Source organism: Eutrigla gurnardus (genome assembly GCF_963514095.1).
Source record: "Eutrigla gurnardus genome assembly, chromosome: 5".
Taxonomy (NCBI): domain Eukaryota; kingdom Metazoa; phylum Chordata; class Actinopteri; order Perciformes; family Triglidae; genus Eutrigla; species Eutrigla gurnardus.
Window position 1 is genome coordinate 28,145,090 of NC_139919.1, and position 13,193 is coordinate 28,158,282.

Genomic DNA, 13,193 nt, shown 5'->3' on the forward strand with positions numbered 1-13,193 from the left:
CTTGTTTGTCTTATTTTATTTACACCAGAAGGATTATTTTACACTATAGGATGCATCTCCATTTACAAGGAAATCTAAATCTATAATCTTAAACTTCCAAATATATAAATACCTTCACATTTATACTTCAAAAACATATATTCAAATGTTTATCAGGGAGTATGGTGTAGTTCTAAAACCTAACAGCAGGTGGCACATGAGAGCAGGCAACCTTGAGGCATCTTTTCATGAAGCAAACAAAGACGCTGTGTAAATATAAACAAAAATAAAAGCTTGCACTCGTTTTCAGGCCTCGGTTGCTAAACTTGGAGGTAAAGAAGCACAGAGGCAAAAAAAAGAAAAAAGGTCAAACCGAGCATCACATTTAATACTTCTGCAGGGCGGATGCCTGATTGTGTTGCAGATGAGTACTGTGAGCTTCTGAGATCCTCAGCACGGGGGAGCTGAAGTTGGAGGAGCAGGGACCTAAGTTCTGGGTGCTCAGATAACTGATCCTCTTGTCCCCTGCTGGTCCCTGTTCCAGACTGGCCTCCAGCGAGTCTGGCTGGCTGCCGCTGGGCTGCGGCGGGGGCACCAGGCCGTGCAGGAGGCTGTTCCCCAGGTCCGAGTTGCACCGGGCCAAGTTGTCGGTCAGATGCTGCATGTACACCTCCTCCAGCTGCTTGTCCAGCAGGCCGTTCAGCACCGAGTTGGACATAGGCTCCAACCCCGATCCGGGTAGATCCAGGCTGATGTTCGAACTGGGCCCCATAACCAGATAACCCTGGTCTGGTCTGGATGTAGGGTCGCCTTGTGACCCCTGTTGGGTTGCCCATTCTGGGTATCCGGAGGCTCCGGGGGCCGGAGCGTGAAGACTGTGCTGGGGGTCGGTGGCTCTCGGCGGGTTGTGTGAGATGCGGCCCGAGTCGGCCACCTGCAGGTCTGGGTACTGGGCCAGGAGGCTGCAATCGTCCAAGTAAAGTCCAAAGTCATGGTCCAGGCTGAGGCCGGGTGGACACCCGGGGATCAAGAGGCCTTGAGGACCTTCTTCAGGCACCAGTTTCAGGCACTGGACTCGGATGGAGTCTAGTTCTTCCTGGTTCGGACCTGATTGCAGGAAAGACATTTGTATGTTGGATTGACTTCTTTGCTGTTTTGGCACGAAAGCATGAGCGAGATTAAGGAACAACGTGTCGGTAAAAAGGGAAGTTAGTGCCAGTGTAAGTAAATGTTTAAATGTTTGTATCTGGTTACCTGCTTCGACGATGCCGTTGAGCTGATCCGTACGACGAGAACTCGTCTGTGATCTCTTCAGCTTGGAAGCCGAGGCAGACTTCCTCTCCTCCCTGTAGGGCAGCACTCGGAGAAAACCTTCGGCCAACATGTTGCAGAGTCACCGACCGCGTCTCGTCTGTCTTTTTAAGCCGTCTTTGCTTCTTGAGATCGTCGAGTGCAAATGTCTCCTTCGTGTTACTGTGTGTGTGTTTGTGTAAAGTTTGAGCTTGTTTCACTTCTGCAACTGAGAAGTGGAGCCTCCACCCGCATCGTATACTTCCCTTATCAATATGTAACTGAAAATTACAGTTTGCAGTCAAGGAGAACAGCACGTTTATACAGGACATGAGAACGGGTTTTATATGGTAAACCGGAGGGGAAGAAGTAAAAGTACCAGAAACAACATGTGGAAATACTGCATTGTAGGTAAAACATCCAACAAAAGTGAAAGAACAGAAGTATTACCAAATGAGTTTGAATCATCAAAAGTATGTGACTGATGTGAAACCAGCTGAGAGGTTCGGAGGGGAATCACGCTTTGGTGAAACACATTAAGAACTTTATCTGTACTTTACTGGAGTACTTAACTTCTTACATTTACTCCCAATATTTCAAAAAACAAATATCTGTACTTTCTGTTTAGTTTTAATGCATTTGAGGGGAATTATCGATCCGTTTTTAAAAATGATGAATATGATGCAAGATTCAGTTAGTCTTAGGGGTACTTTCTACTTTTCACTTTTACTTGAGTGAAGGAGTTGAATCAGTACTTCTACTTCTACCAGTCTTTTTGAACTTAAGTACTTTTACTTGAGATTGGTCATCAATACATTAGAGTAGTCGTGTGTTTGCATTCAGGAAACCTCTGTAGGGAACGTGCTGGAAGAAAAACATGACATATACCTGCATTATGAGGAGAAAACAGACTGGAGTCACACCTCCTATTGTCTGTAGCAACATTTTGATCCAATACAAGTCTTACTCTTTTGGAATAATCATCTTCACAATAAAAAAGACTGCCATTTTTATTTGTATTTATGCAGGGAAACCTCATGCTTAATGATATACTTATTTTAATTAATGATATTTAATTTTAATTTAACTCCAACTACTACTTTACTCAGACTAGGACCTAACACTTGTTCTATTTTTAGCTCTTACTTTATCGGCAATGATATGTTGTGGTTTCTTTGTTTCCTTCTTTTGACAAATGTACTTATTGTAAGTCGCTTTGGACAAAAGCGTCTGCTAAATGACCTAAATGTAAATGTAAATGTAAATGTAAATGTAATTGGTTTGGTCATTTGTTTTTGACGTTCACTAAAAAAAAAGTGTCCTATCTGTGATGCGAAGTTTGAGAGTTTTAAACATATTTAGATATTATTGGGTTTATTAACACTGAAGAAGCAGCAGAGGAGCGCTAACATGACTTTTTATATATATATATATATATATATATATATATATATATATATATATATATATATATATGCAGCATGCAGGTACTTCCTGCTATTCTTTAATATGTCATGTTATTTTATGTAAAATTTTAATTTTAAAAGTACGTAATGCAGTGGAAATAAAAAGCACAGTATTTGAGTGAAAGTAGAAATATAAAATATCATAATAAAGACCTAAACACGGCTGAGAAGTACTTCTTCCAGTGTTTAGATAACATTGTGGGAAATATCAGTCGAAAGGTGCAAATCAATGTTTCTACTTAGAATATGACGAGTCTTTAAAGTAGAAACATAGTTAATCTTTTAAGTAGTTACTATGTTTCTAGATAGAATACAATAAATCTTTTAAGTAGTTACTATGTTTCTAGATAGAATACAATAAATCTTTTAAGTAGTTACTATGTTTCTAGATAGAATATAATAAATCTTTTAAGTAGTTACTATGTTTCTAGATAGAATACAATACATCTTTTAAGTAGTTACTATGTTTCTAGATAGAATACAATACATCTTTTAAGTAGTTACTATGTTTCTAGATAGAATATAATAAATCTTTTAAGTAGTTACTATGTTTCCACTTAAAAGATGTCATAATCTGCAAAATCATTCATCCTACATGAAAAGATGTGATAGCTTTATGTGTAATTTGTGTCATTATTTAAAGTAATTTCATGACAACCACCAGTGTTTGTTTGTTTCAGGCTTACTTTATTTTAGAGAAGATTGCGTAACACGGGGATAACTGACAACGTGAACCAGGACGCTGACAGCGAACGCACACAGCGATCAAACTCCCCTAAAAACAACAAAAAACAAGCAAATTAAAAAACAACAACAATTTCACATCCCTCTGTAATTTTGGCATGTGTTAATATTTTTTGCAACATGTATCATCTTGTAGAAAAAGGTTTGCTATTTAAAACAGCATTAAGACAATATAAAGTAAATTAAAACACAGAATGGGGTCGTGGTAGTTTACAGAAGGTGCTGCAGGTTTGGCGATGACTCGATGTTTCCACGATTCAGCAGATAAGACTTGTTCCAAATAAACCTGCCGAGTGAAAATGAACGAGACAAAAGTCTCCACGGATGATTTCCAGTTGGCCAAAATGACGAATCAAAGTGCTTCAACATTTTCGTTGAGTCGTGATGCGATGGAAGCTACACATTCATTTGCTAATGGTTGATTGACGTGTGGTCGGGCCGGTCGGCTCAGCGGGCTGAGGTTAATGGGAGGAGGCAGAGCTGCTTGGAGATACCCATAATGCTCTGCTTTAAGTACCTCCTTTCACTACAGCTGACAAGGCACAGCTGAACGCAGAGTCATAGAAAAAAAGAAAAGAAAACAACCCCAAACATTTAAACCGTCCACATATTCATAAAGCCGAGTGAAATGCTGCTTCTTTTTTGTCCTGGATCTTGCTCCAGGTCCGTCTGGGTCCAGATCTGGGTTCAGGGTCTCAGGTAGAAGTGCTGCTACTGCTGGGCTTTCTTGGCCAGAGCCTCGGCCTCCTGCAGGAGAGAGAGACAGGTACAGGGAGGGAGAGAGACAGGTACAGGGATGGAGAGAGACAGATACAGAGAGAGACAGATACAGAGGGAGAGAGACAGGTACAGGAAGGGAGAGAGAGACAGGTACAGGGAGAGAGAGAGACAGGTACAGGGAGGGAGAGAGACAGATACAGGGAGGGAGAGAGACAGATACAGGGATGGAGAGAGAGAGACAGATACAGGGAGGGAGAGAGACAGATACAGAGAGAGACAGGTACAGGAAGGGAGAGAGACAGATACAGAGAGAGACAGATACAGAGGGAGAGAGACAGGTACAGGAAGGGAGAGAGACAGGTACAGGGAGAGAGAGACAGGTACAGAGAGGGAGAGAGACAGATACAGAGAGGGAGAGAGACAGATACAGGGAGAGAGAGAGAGACAGATACAGGGAGGGAGAGAGAGACAGATACAGGAAGGGAGAGAGAGACAGATACAGGGAGGGAGAGAGACAGATACAGGGAGGGAGAGAGAGAGACAGGGAGGGAGAGAGACAGACAGAGAGAGAGAGGAGCAAACGGGGAGAGCAGGTTATATTAAAATGGACGATGTCGGTTTATCCTCTTCCACAGCAGAGGAAAACCCCTCTGTTTCTATGGTAACTGGCACACCTCCCTGCAGTTCCTGTTGAGGCACAGAGGAGGCGCCAGTGTGCAGAAGACAGAGAGAGGGAGAGAGAGGGAGAGGGAGAGAGAGAGAGAGGGAGAGAGAAAGAGGGAGAGGGAAAAGGGGCAAGAGGCCTCCTCGGGCGAGAGGATATCATGAACAGATGTATTATGTAATGTGTGTGTTTTCTGTAGGACGCCACACCGGGAGGATAAATAGATGTGTTGGCGCTGCAGGAAGCCCGGCTGTAGGAATGCACATATCGGATGGCGTACCTTGGAGCCCGGGGGGGCCGTCAGCCCCAGGAACGCGTACACGGCGTTGTCCTCCCTGGCGTCGAAGAAGGCCTCGTAGTCCTGAAGAGGAGAGACACACCAGAGAAGTTTAGACCAATCAGGCCTCGGATCAGCACCCAAGGGCGACCCTTGGCAAAGAACTCCGTCGGGGTTTTGTGGTCCGACCTGATAGGACGGTTTTGTCTTCGTAACCCACACAAGCAAACACATTCGTCCGTTTACTGCGCGCCTCACATTCTTCATCCCTCACTCCTTCTCATTCCTTTGTTTTCACTCCTTTGGCTCACACACACACACACACACACACACACACACACACACACACACACACACACACACACACACACACACACACACACACACACACACACACACACACACACACACACACACACACACACACACACACACACACACACACACAGAGGCCGTACAGCTGCAAGCATCCTGGGAAATGTGGTTCTCTTTCTCGGTGACCATGTGTGCCCATCTCACATGTGCAACGTTGCTTCCAGGCGTCCGCTTAGCTGCTCAGTATAAACTACCACATAGTACATTTGTTTAAATTGTAGTTTTTTTAACGTTTATTCGCTTCCTGCCAAGAGTCAGATGAGAAGATCGTAATACCAGAACTACATGAAGGCGGAGCAAAGTGAACTTTAAACACAAAGTTAAGCACAAATACTGGAAACCAGCCCAGCACCTCTCATTAATATTAATTATTTCATTCATGCATCAACCAAAGCAAAAACACATAAAGTTGCAGTTTATTGAGGTGTTATGTCTCTTAGATATCATCGCTTTTTAAAAAAAACAACAACTTTGGATTGTGTTCAGATACAGTTTGGGCTTCAAGTTGATTTTAATTTCTTTGAACAGAGCCAGGCTAATCGTTTCCCTCCATTTCCAGTCATTATGCTAAGCTAAGCTAAGCTCGCCAGCTTTTTGGCTCCAACATCTGATTTTAAATCAGTTATATTTGTATTTGCATGCAACTCTCGGCTGCTTATATCTCATTTGAAGCCTTAATTTATGCGACATACATCTTTAATATTATAATATTGGAAACTAATTACTTTATTAAATCGAGCAGAAACAGGTTAACGTTAGCATTTGGACGGTTGAATGTGGCCTCACCCCGCAGTATTGGCATTCGTTGAATATCTGTGGCGGGAGAGGGTTCCCGGCGGCCGGCCTGGACTCCTCCGGAACGTTCTCCCTCATCCACTTCCTGTTGCCCTCGTTGGCCGCGATGTCACACTCCTCATATTCGATCTTATTGGCCGCCAGAAAGCCCATCACGTCCTGCTGCTGCTTCTTAATCTGTGAGAGAGGTGAGACGGGAAGTCGTCAGTTAGACGTGCGTTAACGTTCAGGGCCTCGTCATCGGTCGGCTGCTATAAAAATAAAATAATTATAATAATAATAATCTGCTCTGTTACTAAGTTACCACTCTGATAAGTGAATGAAGCGAGTATTGAAGAGGGTGAACGCCGGGCAAGGCTGTTGATAGCGAGGAGGCTCCCGTCATCCTCCTCGCTTCATTGTTTCAAACAAGAAGCTTTTTCAAAAGCTCTTCTGATGCTTTGCATCTTTTTTTCATGTCTCAAATCATCAAAAATCATTTGCATACAATAAAAGTGAGGCTCGTTTCCCACGAAGAAAAGGCGGCGTTGGCAGACGCCACGCGTGGGAAATCGCTGTCTTTCTGGGGGTTTTTTTAAACGAAGGTGTGATTATTTTTGAAAGGCTCGCTCGTTCCGGTTGCGTTGCCACGACTTCACCCTCGTTAACACTTTTAAAACCGTCGCCTGCAGAAGCACCAGCCTGTCAGCCGAGAGGATGCAGATAACCAAACTCTGAGACGCAACAGGAAATGTTTCAAGAGTGATCTCGACCCACTCTCACACACACACACACACACACACACACACACACACACACACACACACACACACACACACACACACACACACACACACACACACAGCAGGGGGGGGGGGGGGGGTGATGAAGGAGCTCCCTCGTCTTCTGCTGTCGGTTGTGATTCACGGATGAAAACCGTCTCACAGCCGTGTGTGTTGGAGGGAGGATGGCCCTACAAGGCCAGACGGAAACAAGAACTCCTCCGGGGACTCGAGAGGAGGTAACTGGTCAGATGAGAGCCAAATAAGGCCTGCTGTGAGGAGGAACACACACACACACACACTCAGCTGCACACACACCTAAAATCAACTGGTAAAAGCACACGCTTCTATAGATTATGATGTATTTATTGCCTTCAGTCCGGACTCCTCCTGACTTTATGGTGTGTAGTCGAGACAGGTGGATTATTTATTATTCAGCCATGTGCAAAAACAGCTGACAACGCCGGCAGATTAGCCGTGGCGTAGTTTTGACTCATTTAATGGCAGTTCAACCCTGAAGTCCTAAAACAAAACCCAGCTCTCTGCCCACCTGCCCCGGAAGAACCAGCAACGCAGCGGAAACGCCGTGAGCTCAGACTCGCTGCAACTTTCTCCTCTACTTGATTCAGCGTAAATACACATCAATATACCCAACTGCCCTAAATTGCAAACAAATTGAGCTCCGCTTCCTCCCTTTCTTTTCCGAGCACGCTGGCCGTCACCCAAAGACGCCGGCATTGTGCCGCTGTTGCCAAGCGAAATTAATTTGTAGGGCAAACGGGCCTCGTGCCATCTGCCCCCCGACTCTAATTGCCCAGTGAGAGTTCCCAGCGTTTACCCCGACCCCTCTTTTAATCTTTTGGCTGGTGATTTTATCTAAAACAGAAGAAAACATTCGGTTCCTCTCCTGCTGCCCCATCACTCCTCGCCGGCTTCATTCCCACAATCCATCCTTTCTCTCATGATACCCAAACAGCTCGCCTCGGCATGCAAATATAAACTGAACAAAATGCAAAAAGGTGAGATGTTGTCTGTGTTGTTTGTTTTGTTTGACGTGGGTCCGGCTGTTGTTTTTAGCACCACGGCTCTCTGAAAGAAAAGCAGGTTTTGTTGATTGGATCTTTTTATATCTGCAGTACCCCTTTCAGCCACAAGAGGAAAATCGACTCCTTCACCTTTTAGCTACATGAGAAAATGTCAGCGTGCAAATTTAAGATGTGAATTTTACTAAATATAAAACCTTTTATGATATCAGGGTGTTAGCATTCTGAAATTAGCATTTGGCTAACAGTGACCACTCTACTTGTGTGTTGTCACATTCCCATTACAGTCCAGCAGCAATCATTATATGATTCAGTGTCATGCATTTGGGTTTATCTAACAGTATGAGTGATATTTACTTTTGAAAATAAGATAAAGGAATAGTTTGAAGGCTCATAAGGCACGTTGCAGTGATTTGATCACGAAACATTCTGCAACACATGCTGTTTCTACATTCCATGTCATCATGTGGGAGTTGTTGCAGGGTCATGAGATCAGATTAGATTGATTACATCCAGAGCTGATCAATCCTTTACAAAAACAAGTCTGGCATTAACAGCTGCCAGACAATGGCGGGCATAGATTGGACACACTGTATCCACAACACGGGCTGGGATCAATACAACGGAGACTGATTCAATCAGCGACTCGGGGTCGGAGGGTCGGCTTCGCGAGTCCACTCGCACGCAACGGAAAAGACGTTTGAGTGAAACAAACAACATTTAAAACGCAGGAGAATCCACCGCCCCGGACTGAAGGAAACGTGAATCAAGGCTTTTTTCCCCTCTTTGATTAGATCAACATCGAGGCTCAGTGGAATTTCTTTTAGCAGCAACAGTAGTCTCCACCCAATCTTGAGCTCAGTCAGCATTACAACATGGTTAGGGGGGAAAGAGCCTTACGCTGCTGCTCTGGCTGGGTTCCCTCGCTGCTAAAGGAGGCCAGAAAGCAACCTTTCATACGGACGTGGTGACTCGCTGTCAGACAGGCGGGCCCTGGTGTCAAACCCAAAGTTGTTTCTGAGTCTGGGTACATTCACTGTGGCAATGAGGAAGCTGCACAATGGCGAGGCTGCAGTGCATCAAGGGAAATGGGGCAGTAAATATGCTGTGGGTGCAGGCCAATGGGGGTTTTCCACAGTTTGAGTTTGTTTGCTCCACAGATCTAAATGCCACAGGTGTGTATTTCCAAAAATAATCCTCCTACTTTGTTATTCAAATCTGGCCTAAGAAGCAGGTAAAACCAGAATAAGTCTCAAACAAAATACTTTGATGTGTGCAAATATAACAACAACACATTTATTCCTTCCTGCTTTGTCACAGTGGAGATTTACGGCGAGGTTGTGACCTCATCTTTGCAAAAAAGCCGAGGACGGTAACACGAGAAGTCTCTCTGGAGACTTCGCAGCGAGGTCACAACACCATTCTTCTTCAGGTGACTCAAACGCTCCTCGTTACCGGGCGGAAAGACGATGATGTCAGCTCGTAGGGATACCAGCCTCAGCAAGGGACCGGCAGGGGTCGGGGGTCGGGGGAGGACTAAGCTGGCAGTAAGTGTTTTGCTCAGTAAGAATAAGTGAAACAATTCTTCTTCTTTCGTTGCAGCCTACTTTGTTCCTTGTTGTTCCTCTTATGAAAAGGTGTTGATGATGGATGATAGTGGTTCCAGGTGAACTGTAGTTTCTGGTCTTCTGATAAATAGCGTTATATTATAAGTTCAGTTAAGACCAAAGACCGTAGTCATGGTGACGTCACCCGTTGGTTTGTAGACGACGGTTTTTAGCCTTGATTTCGGCATTTTGGATTTTTTGCAACCAGTGACGGAGATGACCATATTTGGACTGTTGGAGGAGCGACGGGTGGATCTAAAGAATACAACAACCAAACTGGATCTGGATCCATCTGGATTCTGGTGTGAAGCTGTTTATATTCTATAAGTACTATAATTCAAGGTAACATTTATAGCTACGCTTTAAAATCATCTTGGTAGCCAAACAGCGATATATTCTACGTTTACGCAACAACGGTCTCCCCAAAAACACGGGGTCACCATGACGACACCCGTTGGTTGATCAATGGCAGTTTTGAGGCCTTGAGTTTGACATCTTTTACTGTTGACATCTTGGTTTTTGTCCTACGCCATCTTGGCTGGATCTGGCCAACCAGATGTAACACGTAAGAAGAACACAGACGACAACTACCAGAGCAGACAAAGCTGTAGTAGCAACATGTCAATCACCAGGTAGCCCCGCCCCCTAAAGCATCCCCTGCTTTCTGGTCTGGTGGACTCTAAATGGACCATAATGTACTAAATGAACATCATGCTGGATTGAAGAAGACTTGAAACTAGAGATTGAGACCATAAACTCATGTTTACAATGTTTACTGAGATAATACATCAAGAGAGAAGTAGGACCATTTTCTCATAGACTTCTATACAACCAGAGAGGAGTCGCCCCCTGATGGCCAGCAGAGAGAATGCAAGTTTAAGGAACTTCAGCTTTGGCTTCACTTTTCCGAGCCGCAGGTTTGCCACCTGACACACGGACCCATCTCTGATAACGTCATGCAGTGATGTGGATCAGATTCTTCATAAAATCAATATCTATAAATATGCACCGACATGGAACAGAACAGTCTGAATAGCAGTAAATCTGATACATCCCTCTGGCTGATTTTCCAGTCCCTCTCTCTGCTGACCTGCATTTGATTCCTTGGCGGAGCAAAAGCTTCACATGTAGTCTTTCCTTTTTAAAGGTACTCCTACTTGTCTCTCCGTTCCCTCGCATCACATGCTGAACCAGACCGGAGTGATTCATGCAGCAGCAGATGCTGCCGGACGCTGGAATGCAATCCCATTGTTTTGTGGTCACTGACGCGAGCTGACGGGTTTTTTTTCGACCACAATCTGTTGCTCAGCAGCTTTTTTTATTTTTTATTAGTCTAATTGACTAAGTTTGCATTGCATTTAAAGACTGTGGAGGGAGAACCGGAGGATAGATTATAAAACAGACGTGGAGCAAGCTGGATAAACTCAACATTGTTGCATCTAAAAGACTCCGGAGCTCCCACAGCAGAGATAAAACGCACGTAATGTGTTCATGGCAGCTCCAGTCAGCAACACCGTTGTTGTTCTTCCAACTCTAAAAGGAGACGATTAATTTAAGTGGATGAAAGCTCGTCCACTAAACGGATCAATGGGAGGTAATGCATTCCCTCCCTCCTCGGACAAAGCAACGATGGCATCACCGGCTCTGAAGTCAGACCGCCTCGGCTGTCCAGGAAGCTCCAAATGTCATTCAGTGTGAGGGCAATAAAGTTCCTATGAGCTGCCCGGCTGATAATAGGAAGTGCTCGATCACTTCCTCTGCACGTGAGCCCGGAAGGTGAGCCGCTCCGCAAAGAGCAAACACCCTAAATGTGACACAGGACTTTAATTCAATTCTATTTTTTGTGCCATTTCAAATAGTTGTTAAACTGTGGCAACCGTGCCAACAACCAAGTGGCTGCTAGCTGTTTATTTAATAGGAAGAATGCAGGCTTAAACACCCTTTTAAGGTAGCAAACGGTGAGTTCCTACAAATCAAGACCTGCACTAATTCCTAAACAGAGCACTAATGTTCCCCGGCTGCAGCTGCCTGTCTAAAAAAGGGGCCCTGGAGAGTTGCATCATCACCATCATTCCTGTCAGACCCCCGGGGGGGGCAAGGACTGGCAAAAATAATGAAGCTGGTGGTCCTCTGTGAAGGCAACACTTCTTGAAGGACTTGCACCAGGTGACACATTTCAAGTACGTTTATCTTGAAATGTGTTTGTCTTTCAGCTGCAATAGAAACCTCACAAGCGTCTCTGATACTCAGAAACTTCCTCTGTGAAGGGAAATAAACAGACAAGAGGAAGACAGACTGAAGTGTTAGAGGAGGAGGGCAGCGTTTAGTGATGAGTCAGGCTGAGACGGACGACATCAGTTCCATGAGTTCAATAAAAGTTCAGCTGCGCCCTGTTTTTGGTTGTCTATCAGTGGATGCTGCAGATGGGTGTGAAACACCACATGTGTGTGTGTGTGTGTGTGTGTGGAGAGATAGCCATGCTGTTCTTACCGAAGTGGATCCGGAGGACGTTGCTATGTACACTTTGATCACCATGTTAAATCCCTGTTAAAGTCCGGCGGTGCAGCGGGTCGGTCGGTCGGTCGGTCGGTCGGTCGCAGCTGCTCCCTCGCAGTCACTTCGCAGAGCGGATAAGAAACAGCAGCGGCGGCGGCGAAGTTCCCCGGTGAAGCGCCGTGTGTGTCTCGTTCAAGGCGGCGCAGACGATCTGCGCAAACGCTGCCTTCTCTCGGCGCTGGATGGAGCTTCGCATTCCTCCCCCGCCCCTCCCTCTCTCCCCCCCCCTCCCTCGCTCTCTCTCTCTCTCTCTCTCTCTCTCTCTCTCTCTCTCTCTCTCTGTCACACACGCGCGCCAAGACACGTTCACGCACGCGGGGGCAAGCGGCCTATCATGATGGCAAGACAACAGGGGTTATATTGTCTGAGCATTTCAGCTCCCATTGTCTGCAAAAACGCAGCAATTGCCCTTTAAAAAAATGTGCAAATGTTTATTTTTTAATAAATTATGGTGAATGCAATAAAAAAAACAACATGTGGTGTGATTTTTTAACATTTTGATGGTTTTGTGTATTTGTTATTAGCAGCCTCGCCGGTAGACGGGCTCCGTGAGCCCCCTGCAGGCGTCTGGAGCAGACGGCGGCCTCTTTTTTTTTGTTTTTTTCTCCGAAACGAATTTAGGGAAAGCCGACTGACAAACAACAAAAAAAATGTGTCGGGAGAGAGGAGTGGGCGCCATATTGGACTCAAAATACCAAGTGGTATTTATGGTGATATTTGTCCTCGCTGGTCGCTTCACATGTGAGCCCCCCCCCCTCAACCTTCCCCTCCCTCCTGGGGGGGAAGAGCCGGGGAGGATGAATGGCTTTTACAGCGGGGCTCGCCTGCCTGCCTGCCCGCCGCCGGGTGGCCTCTGCACGGCCGCGGCGCGTTCACAGCCTCCCCTCCTTCCCCGTAACGCGCTCACGCACGGAGC

The 13,193-nt window shown here is 45.4% G+C and overlaps 2 protein-coding genes across 2 annotated transcripts; both read right to left on the minus strand.

Moving 5' to 3' along the window:
• LOC311013508 (uncharacterized protein) lies at positions 1-1,787 on the minus strand. Its single transcript, XM_084009596.1, has 2 exons — positions 1,234-1,787; positions 1-1,086 (listed from the first exon to the last, which is right to left on the minus strand). The coding sequence occupies exons 1-2, from the start codon at positions 1,361-1,363 to the stop codon at positions 365-367; spliced, it is 852 nt and encodes a 283-aa protein (XP_083865722.1). The 5' UTR covers positions 1,364-1,787; the 3' UTR covers positions 1-364.
• Positions 1,788-3,401: 1,614 nt separating this feature from the next.
• sh3bgrl (SH3 domain binding glutamate-rich protein like) lies at positions 3,402-12,444 on the minus strand. The gene is made up of 4 exons (XM_084009316.1): positions 12,212-12,444; positions 6,302-6,487; positions 5,144-5,224; positions 3,402-4,226 (listed from the first exon to the last, which is right to left on the minus strand). The coding sequence occupies exons 1-4, from the start codon at positions 12,254-12,256 to the stop codon at positions 4,191-4,193; spliced, it is 348 nt and encodes a 115-aa protein (XP_083865442.1). The 5' UTR covers positions 12,257-12,444; the 3' UTR covers positions 3,402-4,190.
• Positions 12,445-13,193: the final 749 nt, after the last annotated feature.